Source organism: Humulus lupulus, chromosome 3 (genome assembly GCF_963169125.1).
Source record: "Humulus lupulus chromosome 3, drHumLupu1.1, whole genome shotgun sequence".
NCBI classification, from domain to species: Eukaryota; Viridiplantae; Streptophyta; class Magnoliopsida; order Rosales; family Cannabaceae; genus Humulus; species Humulus lupulus.
In genome coordinates, this window is record NC_084795.1 from 44,607,035 (window position 1) to 44,621,610 (window position 14,576).

At 33.4% G+C, this 14,576-nt stretch overlaps 1 protein-coding gene across 1 annotated transcript; it reads right to left on the minus strand.

Moving 5' to 3' along the window:
- Positions 1-261: 261 nt before the first annotated feature.
- LOC133824046 (uncharacterized) lies at positions 262-3,894 on the minus strand. Its single transcript, XM_062256908.1, has 6 exons — positions 3,657-3,894; positions 3,481-3,557; positions 3,285-3,336; positions 1,989-2,078; positions 1,290-1,416; positions 262-587 (listed from the first exon to the last, which is right to left on the minus strand). Exons 1-6 carry the CDS (start codon positions 3,892-3,894, stop codon positions 389-391), a joined length of 783 nt encoding a protein of 260 aa, XP_062112892.1. The 3' UTR covers positions 262-388.
- Between the last annotated feature and the right edge of the window lie 10,682 nt (positions 3,895-14,576).

Consider the following 14,576-nt stretch of genomic DNA (forward strand, 5'->3'; position numbering starts at 1 on the left):
ATAAAATCAATTAAACTCAATATGTTCCAAATCTAAAAATTACAAGATCAAAATATACACTTGCAATAACTATGTAAGTGCTAACTAAAAACTAGAATTAGTATATTTTTTAATTTTAATGTGGACAAATGATACATCTTTTATGATTATCATAACAAAAGAAACAAGTGCATCTGAATCATTCTGTGCCTGTGAATTGCTAGAATATATAGTAGAATCAAATGGCAGACAGTAGACCAAAGTAAAAAAAAAGGTGCATTTAGCATGTTTTCTGATTAAAATTTTTGAGATTATATTACTGTTTTAGAATTTTAACACTGAAATCAAAGATACACATTAAAATTGTTGTCTTCTCACTAATTCTAATTCAAGCACACCAAGGCAATTGTCAAGAATCGGATTCTGAACCTGAATCAGATTCCTGGTGCAATTCAAACGGTCTATTTCTGTTTGTATTGGCTTCAAGTGGAGGTAGTACATCGTCCTCATCACAACTCGATTCAAGATCATTATCTTCTTGTTGCGAAGTCTCTCCCTCTCGACTTCCATTAGAATCATCCAAAACTGTTTCTTTGAAGACTTCTGCCCTGCATTGAGTGGTAAAAGCAAAAGAAAGGAACAAAACATTAATATGAAATGGCATTGGAAAAGGGATATGAAAAGCTTAATGGAAATTTGCTACTATGACTGCTTATTTAATCAGATTACTCTTTACTTTTATATCAGTGAGTGGTACAACAAGGACAGCCCATCGGTAGATTAAAATACAATTTTGAAACAGTTTGATTCAATAAGTCCATGTATACTGATCAAGAAGAGTGGTAACTGGTACAAAAAGACTAGTAAATAAAAATAAATAACAATCTTCAAGAAGAGATAGTATGTTTCTTAAGTTCAGATTTTTCCATACCCAGCAGGGGGCATTAAGCTTGAAAAATTCCTACTATTATTTACACACAAAAGGGTCATATTCTCCAATTTAAAAGTCAGCATAAAAAGCTGAAGAAAGGAACACTACCTTGAAGCCAGTCTATCAGTGATATGTTAATACAAAATAGATAATGAGAAGAAACCTTATTCCATTCAATGTGACTATGCATTATTACAGACCTTAGTATGTCAAGTTCAGATTTTGACTAGGGGTTGCAAACAATCAATAGCTACAAAGCATTATTTTTGTTGAACAGAAAAATTGGTAGAGGGTGGCCAACAAAATTATGTCAACAAAAGAAAACAAAACAAAAAATTATGATCATTCACAACACTGTACGTGCAAAGAGAAAACATACCATTTCGGTGACTTCTGAACAGCACACACTTGTTCATAGAAGAGAACTTTAGAAACAATGCATGTCACCTTGCTGCCGGATTCAAGAGCCTTCACCTTCCCATTGTCATCAACCACAACAAAACTACCTGTATTGTGAAAACATTTAGTTTATATTGTATTTTAGTGCTTTATAGCAACTCATGGAAAAATCAACCAATTTCGAAAGACCATAAATAATACAAAATTGTGAATCATTCCAAGCCCAATTTCAACTACCTTCCAGTTTTCTACTTGTAATAATAATAATTATTATTATAGTAAACAGAGAGGCATTACTAGTTTTGATAACAGTAAAAAGACATTACCAGCAATACCAAGATGAAAAGAAGAAAACATTGTTCCAAAAACTCATAAACCAAAGTTACCCAACCATGTAATTAAAAAACCCCCAAAAGAAAATTAAATGTTGTACCTAATAGATAAGAATTTTTCTTACTCTCTAAGAGGACTGTTAAGGCACTCCCTCACAAAAAACCTTAAAACCTACCAAGCTTGGAAGAACCACCGTTAGTCTCTTTCTCTCTTTGGCACAATGTTTATATGAGAGAGACTGAATTCTGGCTTACAATTTACTCAATTACATAAGGTATTTCAACATATAAAAAGAAATTTTCCTTGAAATTATTCTCAAGAACTGAAAACACACACACACACACACCTTGCTTTATCCACATGCTCTTTTGAAACTTAGCTGGAAATAGGGCCAATGATTTCTTCGCAAATGCTAAAAGCACCTTAATTATTAAATCTTACTTTCTATTAAACGGGCTCCAAACATAAATCACTTGAAAAGTCTAGCTTAAATTTTATATTACCTTGTCTTGTTTTGTTTTTCCCCAGTTTATATGGTAAAAAAAAAGAAGAGAATTTTAAATTGCAAAATACAATCAGCCATCAAGTGATATATATTTTTTGACTTTGAGCTGTTTTCAGTTTATCTGAGTGCCTAAGAAAAGAAATTATCTTTCATATCATAGAAAAATATGTAGCATCAGTTAAGACTCAAGAAACTATATCCAATCTTCCTCGGTCAATAGAATATTAGAAATTTGGGTCTTATTTCAAATCTTTTTACTTGAAAAAAAATCGTAAAATAATAAGAGACATGAACAGACATACTTCTTTGGGGATGCTGAAGTAACAATCTTCTCTGGGGTCATTTCCAACTCCTAAATAGAAAACACATGCTTTAGAATGTGTATTCAATTTATGCTATAAAAGTGCAACATCAGAAAAGGCAGTAGTACAGTATATGTTTGGAAATTTCCAAGGTTATATTTTGGATTTCACTTGATAATTAAGTTTGACAATTATCTCTATAAAAAAATATATGGAGTAAAAAGATTCTGAGTTTCTCAACAACAATTTAGACTTACAAGTATTCCACCACAACAATTTAATGGGGAGCTATGTTGACATTTTAGTATGGCTCTAAACCAAAAACAGCAGATTATGATCAAAACTGACATTTGAAACTGACATTATAAATTTATAATGATCAAAGAGCAGAAAAAGTATACATGGCAGGGGAATCAAGGAAAACAAATATTTTATTACACCAAACAAAACACAAGTGATTCTCAAGAACTAGCAATAGTTTTTCCAGAGGATTCAACCATGTTAAAAGAAAAACAAAATTTGGAAAAAAAAAACAAAAGAAGAAACAAACAAATTACCCTCTTTCTTTATTTGAATACTCTTTCACTCTCTTAGCTTTTTCAATTTCAGTAGCAGCTGCACCATACGGCTATCCCTGCACATAGCCTAACAACAAAAGTTCCAAGCCTCAACTCATGATTTCAATTAATGAGAGAAATTAAATTTGTTAAAAACTAAGACTTCTTTAGATCTACGCTATATTTAATTGGCAAGATGTTAATACACATACATCTCTCTCCCATCCCAAAAAAAAAGTTTTATACTCTTTAGAATCTTTAACATCATAAGTGCGAACCAATGACCCAAACAGACCCAATCAAACCCAATGCCACAAAGTTTTCATTCTTCTATAAAAAATCCAAAGACAAAAAGAAGAGAAAAGAAACAAACCTAGACCAACTAAACCCTAACCTTCCAATCGAACCAAGAAAGAAATTAAACCTCAAAACTCAATACAAACTAGAAAGGAAAATAAATAAAATTGTACTCACCTTGACTTTTTGAGTGATAAGAATTCGGACCCAAAGATCTTTTAGGTTTAGGGTTTTAAACTTTGAACTCCTTAAATCTACAACAAGAAAATTAAATAATAGGTCAAAAGAACATTGAAACACATATAAATCATACTTTTACAGATCAAAATTGAAAAATAATGGGTTGAAATTACATTTCTCAGATCGCCGTCCACGGAGCAATGGAGGAGATTGCGCACGAAAGGGAGAGAGAAGGGGAGCCGAGGGAGAAGGCCTAAAATGGCAGAGAAGTCGCCCAGAAATAAAGGTTCGCTGAGGGAGAAGGAGCAGTTCTCCTGTCGGAATTTGCAGAGAAGTCGCTGAGGGAAATGGCTTAAGATGACAGAGAAGCGTGTGATGGAAGATGCAGATTTGGGCTTGTTTATGGGCCATCTCTTTTTGTTTATTTAAAAAAAAAAATTTGACTTTGGGAAGCCCAATTTCATAGTGGTGAAAGGCTCCAAAATTAGTTCATGTGCAAGGAAATACATAATATATACCTTTGTGTAACTAAATATATGAAAAATATGTGTATGGCACTTGTAACTTTTACTTACACATGGTGATATTATGTGTAAGGACTTAAAAAAAATTGACTTTGGCAAGCCCAATTTCGTAGTGGTGAAAGGCTTCAAAATTAGTTCACGTGCGAGGAAATACATAATATATACCTTTGTGTAACTAAATATATGAAAAATATGTGTATTGCACTTGTAACTTTTACTTACACATGGTGATATTATGTGTAAGGAATTCTATATTTATTTACACATAATTAAGTGTACCACATCATCAAAATATATAAATATTTTTTTTACTTACACATATATGTGTTGCTATAATTTTGTGTATAAAAATTTCTACTTGGACATATTTATTCTTACAAATATTCATAGTATGTGCAGGCAATTCTATATCTACTTAATTACACATAATTAAGTGTAAGTAAAAGTTTAAATTGTCACATCATCTAAAATATGTAAACATATTATTACTTACACATATATGTAGTTAAAATTTCGTACATATAACTTTTTCTTACACATGCCCATATTATGTGTAAGAAACACTATATTCAGTTACACATAATTAAGTGTAAGTAACAATATATTTTTCTACATCATCAAACATATATATACTCTTTATTATTTACACATATATGTATAGCTGAAATTTTGTACATGTAACTTTTACTTACACATCTGTGTCCTTGTACATGCTCATAGTATGTGTAAACAAATCTATATTTATTTACACATAATTAAGTGCAAGTAATAAAAGTATAATTTGACACATCATCAAACACTTTATTACTTACACATATATGTGTAGCTATAATTCCATACATGTAACTTTTACTTTCACATATTTATCTTTACAAATGCTCATATTATGTGTAAGCAAATCTATATGTACTTACATATAATTAAGTGTAAGAAAAAGTTTAAATTATTACCATGTCAACAAAAATTATAAATATTTTATTACCTATACATATATGTGTAGCTAAAATTTTGAATTTGTAATTTTTACTTACACATATGTGTCAGTAAATATATATTTACTTACACATAACTAAGTGTAAACAATAATTTTATTTGACATGTCATTAAAATTATGTAAAGTATTTTTACTTACACATATATGTGTAGCTAAATGTAGTGTTTACTTACACATAATTATTTTGACATATATTAAAATTATGTGTAAGAAAATATATATTTACTTACACATAATTATGTGTAACTAAAAAATGTGTAGGTAAAGACATTACTTTTTTGTAGCGAGTTTAAGAAAAATAACACCCATAAATACTTCTATTATACTGCCTTTAACGAAAAATATATTTTTTAAAAAATTATTAATCCATATGATACTTGTTTAATTATATGATCAATTATGTAATAAATTTAATTTTTTGGGAGAATTAAAATTATTATTCTGCCAATTTAAAGTTTATACATATATTTTGAACACAATTTTACTAGTGAATATCATAATTTTCAACAACTAGTTATAATAGTAACATAATATTTAATTTTTTAATCTTAGCTATATATAGTGATTAAATAATTAGTTGGTGAAAGTGTAACACACATTTTTTAGCAACTAAATGATTTTAATACACAAAACAATTTGGTGCCAACGTTTCCCTCACTAAGAAGATATGTAGTCGCTAAAAATAACAAACAATGACTAAAAATTTAGTCGCCAATGCTTTTGGTACCAATAAAATCTTATCTTACAACCAAATCTTCTCGCTACTAAATATTAGTCGCAAAAACCAACTTTTAGTGACTAATTAAATTTAGTCGCTAAAATCCTAGTCGCTAAAAGTGAAGTTTTTTGTAGTGATCATTACTGAATTTTTAATGAAAGAAATCTTCTTTTATTAAATATATAATAAGTAATTCAATTAGAAATTAATATTACAAAAAAGTATTAAAAATTTAAACAATTATTTGAATAACTCAAATAAAAAGAAAACTCATTATTTAACTAGTAGCTATTGTGTGTTGCAAATTATTAATTAATATTTTTTTATGAATATATTTACATAAAATATATTAAATTATATTAAAAAATACAAATTAAATTAGTACTTGATTAGAAAATTTGTATTGCATTAGACAACAATTTGAGTAGAAATGTTGTCTCATGTTAAAAATAGGCATGTTACATCAGTCTCATTCGAACTGTCATTTCATGTGAGTTTTAATTTGCATGGCACAACAGTTTGTGAGCAACTGTTGTGTCATGTATATTTTTAATATAACACGATAGTTCTACTACAAACGTCATCTCATGTATGTCGTCTAAGTACAATTTTGTAGTAGTGAATACAGCCATAAACAAAATGCCCCCAACCAAAGCAGTCGGGCAGGCCGAACATGTACGCGCCGCCCCCACGCTCTCCTTACTCATGGCCGGTTGACTGACTCTTTGCTTTTACCTGCAACATGGAGCACCCGTGAGCCGAAGCCCAGCAAGAAAACCCAAATAGTACATAACATATGCATAGTATATAGCTGACATAATCCACTGATAAATAGGAAAACCATCAGACTAAACAAGCACGGCCATGCCGCCCCAGAGGCCTTACCAAAGCCTGGGGTCTCGGTCCTCACCGTCAGGATAACTCATGTATCCCTTGGGTCCCACCCTGGCTATAAGCACCCCATGTGCTGAGTGTCACTTCAGGCCCCAAGGTCGTACCCGGCCTTTGCCGCTCTCGGCCTTAGCCGTTCATTTCATTATAATTGCACGCATAATACATTTCGAAATAATCATTCAAACATATAATAATTCATTCAAGGTCATACATTTGCAAGTAAAACAATCTAGGGCCATGCCCTGCAATAACATTGTGGGCCCATGCCCTAATCTCGGGTGTTACGATTTTCTTACCTTTAAATTCGATGGCCTTGATCAACCTGACTCCTTGAGCACGATCCTACTCGAGCCCTAGCGCTTACCTAAAGAAAATCCATAAGTCAAAATCATTACCAAACTTCAAGTCCAAAACCTAGCCTCGGGACCAATCCCGAGCCCCCGGGAAGTCCTAGATCCCCAAAACAAAGTGGCGGAATCGAGCCCCGAACCCTAGGTCAAAATCCATTCACAAAAGCCCAAAAATCCCCTCTGTGAACAGTGTAGAGCTACAGCGCTCTAAAGAGGGCGCTGTAGCGCTACAAGCAGAACCACCCCATCAGAAACAGGGGCTAGCGCTACAGCGCCCCCTGACTAGCGCTGTAGCGCTAGTTGCAGACCAGCTAAACCCAAAAATCGCTTCTTGCGATTTTCTTCTACCATTTCAACCCCAAACTTGCCCAAATCTTTCCCAAGCCCAAAAACACCCTTATCCACCCCACACACTCATCCCAAGCATCCCAAGAACTCAATCCCAAGCTCAAGCAACCCAAAACTCAAAATCTACCATGATGAACCCAAAAACCATAAATTCATTCCATCAACAAGGATAAAGTCTTAGAAATCATACCGTGGGTGGAATTTCAACCTTGAATTGAACCCTAGACCTCCTTAGCTTGCACCTTCACAACCTTGACCTGATTTCCCGAAAAATCCCATCCATTAAGCTCAAAAACACAGTTCAAACCAGTCAAGCCCTAAAATAGAAATCCTCAAGAACTTACCTCAAATTTCTGATGTGATCTTGCTAACCCCTTGCCAATCCTCAAGTCTAGCTTAGGATCCTTGATGCTCAGCCTACCCTAGCTCTCCACTGAGCTTAACTCCAAGAAAAATGAAGGAATTTGGTTGGGAGAGCCACAAACCGTTCCTTGGAACAAACACCCTTCAGCTTTTCTCTCTTTTCCTTTCTTTTCCTTCTTTCTTTCTTTTTCAGCCTATAACTCTTTTTTTTTCTACAAAATCCACTAAGTATAAAGCCCTCCTTAACTCATATCTTCCAAGCCTAAAGACCAAAATGCCCTCCCTTAATAATTCTAACCTTTATGCCCATAAAGGGGCATTTTAGTCATATTACCCAAATTCCCACTAATTCCTCAAGTGTTCCTAGTAATTCTCGCTCGCTACCCAATACCTGATTAATCATCAAATATACATTCCTCATCATCAAGATTAACCTCAATATATTTCCCAAATTCTCATTTAAACTCCCCAGGCTTAACCCAAGCTGGGTATAGATTCCCGCTTTGACTTTTCCGCTAACCCGCTCATTCTAGGATCGTCTCGAGTCATAGATCACAGATACCAACACAGTCATGCCCAACATGGCCAAATTACAAATATGCTCAATCAGGTCTACATGCATACTAATTCACATAGTCATGCATCACAAATAATCAAATAGTCATATAACGTGCATTAAATCGTAATCATGCATTAAACTCATTAAAGTCACACACAAAATCTCATTATGCCCTCCAGGCACACTACTCAAGGCCCTGAAGCCTTAATAGTGAATTTGGGTCGTTACATTGAGTGAGATAAATTCAGGATTACAAAGATCTTCCCATAAATGTTGCCTTGTACACGGAACCATCGACCAGACTGGTCGCAGGTAAGACGGGCTTACCCTGCTTCTACTGTGTCTCCTGGTCGATACTCTAGCAGACGCTTCCAGGTGTCAGCCACGTGTCCAGGGATTACTTGCCACGTCATCAATGTTAATTTATTGGATAACATTACTAATTTTATATTAAATTTTTCTTTGGTTGTTTTTTTTTTTTTTTGTAATATGAATTGTATTTAAAATTATTTTTAATTTATTATAAACATTTTTTCCTGTTTTTTTAGATTGTACGTTTCTTTTTTCAAATCCTGAGTAAAGTAACAAGTTACTTTATTGATCTTTGACATTTATGTAAAAAAAATCCTAGAGCTAGGTTAAATAACATGTACCAGGAGGGGTAACCAGTTATCCTGAGAGGAGTAACTTTCTGCCATAAGAGGGGTAACCAGTTATCATAAGAGGGGTGACGAGTTACTTATATTAAATATGAAAAAAAACATCAAATTTAAAGGAAAAAGATGAAGAACACTTCATTAAAAAATGAAGAAGAAGTAACTATGATTTTAGTAACATAGGTAACCAATTACCATAAAGAACCCATAAATATACACACACCAGAATGTGAAGGTAACAAGTTACCCCCAGAAATATACACACAAAGAACATGAAGGTAATCAGTTACTCATTCACATTCTCATATTTTTATTAGTTTTCTTTTCAAATTTTGGTATTCCTAGAAGTGTTACAGGAAAAAAAAATGCTAAAAAAATTGATTTGATTTTTTTTACATATAGTGGAAAAAATATAAAAAAAAATTACAATAATAAAAGATAATAGATCAAAAATAGTAAAATAATTATGTAATGTTAAAATATATGAGTAAAAAATAAAAAAAATAAAATTGAATGAGACAAGAATAAATACAAAAATGGAAAAAAACTGATAAAGGAAAAAAATTAGATGAATTAATAAAAATGAAAAGAAGAAGAATAAAAATAATGGAAAATGAAAAGAAAAAAAATATGAATGAAAAAAATTGGTAGAGAAAATGAAAAAAAAATGAAAGGAGAAAATAATAAATACAAAAATAAAGAAAAAATAGAAGGAAAAAAATAAAAAAATAAAATGAAAGAAAACTGAAAAAATATGGAAAAAAAAACAATACAAATGAAAGAAAAAAAATAGATAAATGAATAAAAATGAAAAGAAGAAGAAGAATGGAAAGAAAAAAATGATGTTGGAAAAAATTGGTAGAAAATAAAAAGAAAAAGGGAAAAATGGAAGAAAAAATAAGTAAGAAAAAAATAATTGAAAAAATAATAAAAAAATGAATGAAAAAATTAAAAATAAAATAAAATTACATTCAAAATTAAATAAAACGTAACTATGATAAAAAAAAATGTCGCATTTTCATATTTTAGTTAGTTACTAATTATGTTTCTCATACTTTAATAAAAAAATTTATAAAAATTAAAAAAAGTATTAATTGTAATATTTTTTCACATTAATAATATAAAAGTCATATTCTTTTAAAATTTGCAAAAAAAAATACTTACAATTGGAACATGCGTGGAGAAGGCACTTGACGAAGAGTAGTGCTCGAATTGATAGTTCTAGCAATTATGACAATATGCAAAATCAATTGATTTTGTAATTAATCATGAAGGGATCTTGGTTATCATTTGATTGATCATTCAATCCTGATTGGTCAACTCTTACAAGTTAAGAAACAAATTGTTTGTAAATATATTACTTTCTCTTTTACTTAAATTTGAAATAATTGTGATTGTAATAATCAGATAACTACCCGAAATTAAGTAAAGAGAGTGACGATGTAGCCAAAATTTGATTTTTGGTATGCAAAGAAGTTGCTAAAATATTGAATCAAATTTCTAAAAAAAATATTGACTCAAAGAAGAGATTAATGAAACAGTATAGTGAATATAGGTTAGCTTGTTTAGGATCCAACTACTATAAAAAAAATTCTCCTCGATTTTCTTAAATATTAAATTGTTATTATTTCTATAAAAGTTTTATCGTTGATTTATTTTGTTTAGTCTTTTTTTCTACCCATCCAAAAAACCAAAAGAGTGAATTTTGTAACTTAGGAGCTAGAAAGAATCTCTCATTGTAACGTCCTACTATCCAGGACTGTTACGTTGTGAATTTTAAACAGTGCTAAACTCGCTAACCGAGCCATTTAACCATAATCGTGTAACTAAGTGCGATTACGATTTAAGGTTAAAATTTTTGGTTAAGATACAACGTTTTACTAAAACGTTTACTATATACATTGAGATCACGAAAATATATTTTAAAGGTTAATTACAATAAAATATTTACAACCAGCCGACCTAAGCGGCAAAATAAGGTTTAACCCTAGTTCCTCTTTAAGTCATCGACTGTTGTGGTCAAGCAGCCGCATATGTACACATCGCCTAAGCCCTCCAACTCAAGGATGATCCAGCTTTCTTTTGCCTTTACCTGCATCACATAACACCTGTGAGCCGAGGCTCAATAAGAAAACTCAATATGTTTATGAACAGGTAATAACATGTCACTGAATCATAATAGCATGTCTAGCAATAATAGCCTTATTCATGCATGCAAGCAAGTCCAAATAAATGATTATGGGATCATACGTCTGAATAGATTACTAATGAGTCAATCTCTAGGGACCTTCTTCTTGAATAGATGACTAATGAGTTAATCTCTAGGGATATGCTCCCTAAATAGATGACTAATGAGTCTATCTTGGGTGACTAATAAGTCACACTCTATATAGGTGACTAATGAGTCACACTCTGTATAGATGACTAATGTGTCTATCTCTGTGTAGATGACTAATGAGTCTATCTCTGTGTAGATAACTAATGAGTCTATCTCTGAGGTCTCATGCCCTCCTAGCCATGTTTCAGTCACTTGAGCTAATAGCCCTAACTCTATGTAACTAGCTTTTAGACTAGACAAGCGCTTTTGTTTTCATCGAACTTAGGATCGGTCAAGCATTTCTTGCTTATGATGATAATGCTTATGTCGATTAGATCTAACTCCTTGGCTTGCGTTAAACACGCTAATACCGTTCTTGACTCATAAGCCAATACCATACGACCAGTGCTCAGTACTACTGCCGAACTTGACTAATAAGTCACAACTTCACAATCAATACTGACACCATTTCCGATTCTTGACTCATAGGTCAGTTCCACTCACAAGTAAGCAATGCAACTAGGCATATATCATATGTCAAATATCCAAATACAGGGCATTCAACATGCTTACTCAACAATTACTAGCATAAGTATGATCATGCACATTTACAAAGACTCAAGCTCTGATCAATCTCATGTTCAACATTCATGCCATGCCCTAATCACATGTATCTTATGCATCACTTGAATCACATACTGGGTGCAGTTTTCTTTCTTTTAGTCCAAGCACAGGTTACCAATAAACGAGCCACAAGCATGATCCTGTTTCCAAGCCCCTAGCGATAACCTAGTCACAACCATAATATAAAACCACATCAAAATGAGTAAATAAATACTTCCAAACCAAGTCCTAGCCTCCGGGACGTCGAATCCTACCAAACCTGGAAGTAAGATCGATCCTGAGCCCTTAGGTTTAAGTTCCCATGACTAAAAACCCACTTTGGTCACTTTTCCCCTCTTGAGTCGTGGCCCCAAACATTAGAGCCGCAACTCCACTCAAGTCAGACCCAAAAATCCTTCTCTGACTGCATTAGAGCCGCAACTCTCCCCAATGGAGCCGCAGCTCAAATAGCCCAGCAGCCCCATTCACCTGCTTCTTCAAGCTTGAGCCGCGGCGCCCAAGAACAGAGCCGCGGCTCGACCTCGAACCCAGCCAGAAAACCTCCATTTTCTCATTTTAAAACCTTCCAAAAACCTACCTAACATATCCAAATCCCAAAAACAAAGTTCCCAAAAATCCTCATGATCCAAAACCAACAAAACCTAAGCTTCAATCCATTAAAAAACTCATCAAAACACAAAATCCAATCCAAGCTTAAAAACTTTAAAAGCTTAGAACTTAAAACTTGAATTACCTCCAATTGAGTTGTTTCCCAGCTAAATCCTCCGGCTAATAAGCTTCTAATCTTCCCTAGAAGCGCTATGCCTAGATCCTCTCTTGAATCCGAGTCCTAAAACTCAAGTTTCCTTCGAAAATGGGACCAGGTATCGAAAATGGAACTGGAGGGAGAAAGAACGTTTTGAACGTTCTTTTATTATTCTTAATAGGTTACTTTGAGCTTAATTAGCCTCACGCAAATCCTAATCCTCGGGATCGCGAAAACGCCCCTGGGGGTAAAATAGTCAAAACTCCCAGAATTTCCCCCTGATCTCACTAACTCTCAATTTATCATCAAATATTTATTTCCATTACCCAATATCCTGGTAATGTGCTAAATACCCCTTGACTCACTCCAAGTTAAGTATGAATCCTGTTGTGAATTTCCCACTAGCTTGCCTCCTAGGATCATCTCGGTCTGAGTAACCCTAGCATAACCAAATAATAATGAAGCACCACACACATACCACATATAGGCCAAATATACCCAAAATGGCCAAAATATGAAAATTGCTCAATTAAACAGAAATAGGCCCACATGCATATTTAATACACCTAAACATGCATATCTAGTCATATTATGATATAACTCACATATTCACATAATGATACACATAAATATCACATAATCATATAATTCCATAATTTGCCATCCTGGCCCCCTAATTAAGGCCCTAAGCCTTATTAGGAAATTTGGGTTGTTACAACTATCCCCTCCTTACAGAAATTTCATCCTCAAAATTTTATTTGAGTAGCCCGGAATATCAATCCTGCATAGCTGATTCCATTTCCCAGGTCGCTCCCTCGACCTCACTGTTTCTGTTTCCTTATAATACATTAACCCAAGGTACAACTTTGTTCCTCAGACCTCTGTTCTTTCTATCAAAATCTAAACTGGTTATTTCTCATAGAATACTCTACCTCCAGTTCCAGATCCTTATAACTCAATACATGGGTCTCATCTAACACATATTTCCTCAACATGGAAATATGAAATACACTGTATACGGCCAACAATGCCAAAACTGAGGCCAACCCAAAGGCAACCTAACCGATCCTATTACACCCCGATTTCGAGAATGGAATCTTGGTCTCGGAACTCAGGGTCATAAGTTCAGCTCGAAACAAGCATAGTCATCATGTAATCAACAAGTCAAAGACAGTCTCGCTGAGCAGTAAATGTGACAACGTCGCGATTGGTGAGCTCGGAACTATGTAGTCTCGGAGGTGTTTCGAGGTTATAAGTTAGGCTCGCAACTCATAATGGCAATAGTTCAACACTTGTATAGAAATCTCTTGATTCATTTCCAGTCCTCAAACAAGGCGATTCGAGCTCGAGTATTGTGAGCTCAAAGAAGATGGTTTCATCAACATTACTTGTCGACAACAGAAGCGAACCGAGGTTACAAGCTCACGATGGGTGAACGACCTCGAAGGTGTGTGAGTTGAATGCCTACGCTCGTAAGCTGTGTGTGTACATATTTATTGTTTTAAAATCCCTATGTTTAAGGGATCTGATGTAATCTGTTATTAAATCCCAAATATCATTGGATATAACCGCTTACGTAGTAACTAATGCATTTAATGGTATTTATTTTAATTGATTTGTATTATATCAACCAGAATTTTGTGGGAAGATATTTGGAAAAACACTCTATAAATAGAGTGGGATGAACATTTGTATGGACTGAGAGATTGATACTAGGAAAAGCTCTGTACAATTGCTTCCAGAATGTCATCAGAGAATTCCAAGAAGTTAATAACACAGACTCGTGGACTAGGCAGATTTTAACTGCTGAACCACGTAAAAAATCGTGTCTATAATATTTGTTTCCTCTGGTATTTTAGTTTAATTGCTCTTCTTTTCTAAGTTGACGAAAAACAGCGTCAACAGTTTGGTGCTTTCATTGAGAGCTATTAAACAAGACGTGAGCCTGTTTAGTCAGAAAGCCTCTCGAATCATCAATGGCCACTACGAGTAACCCCAGTA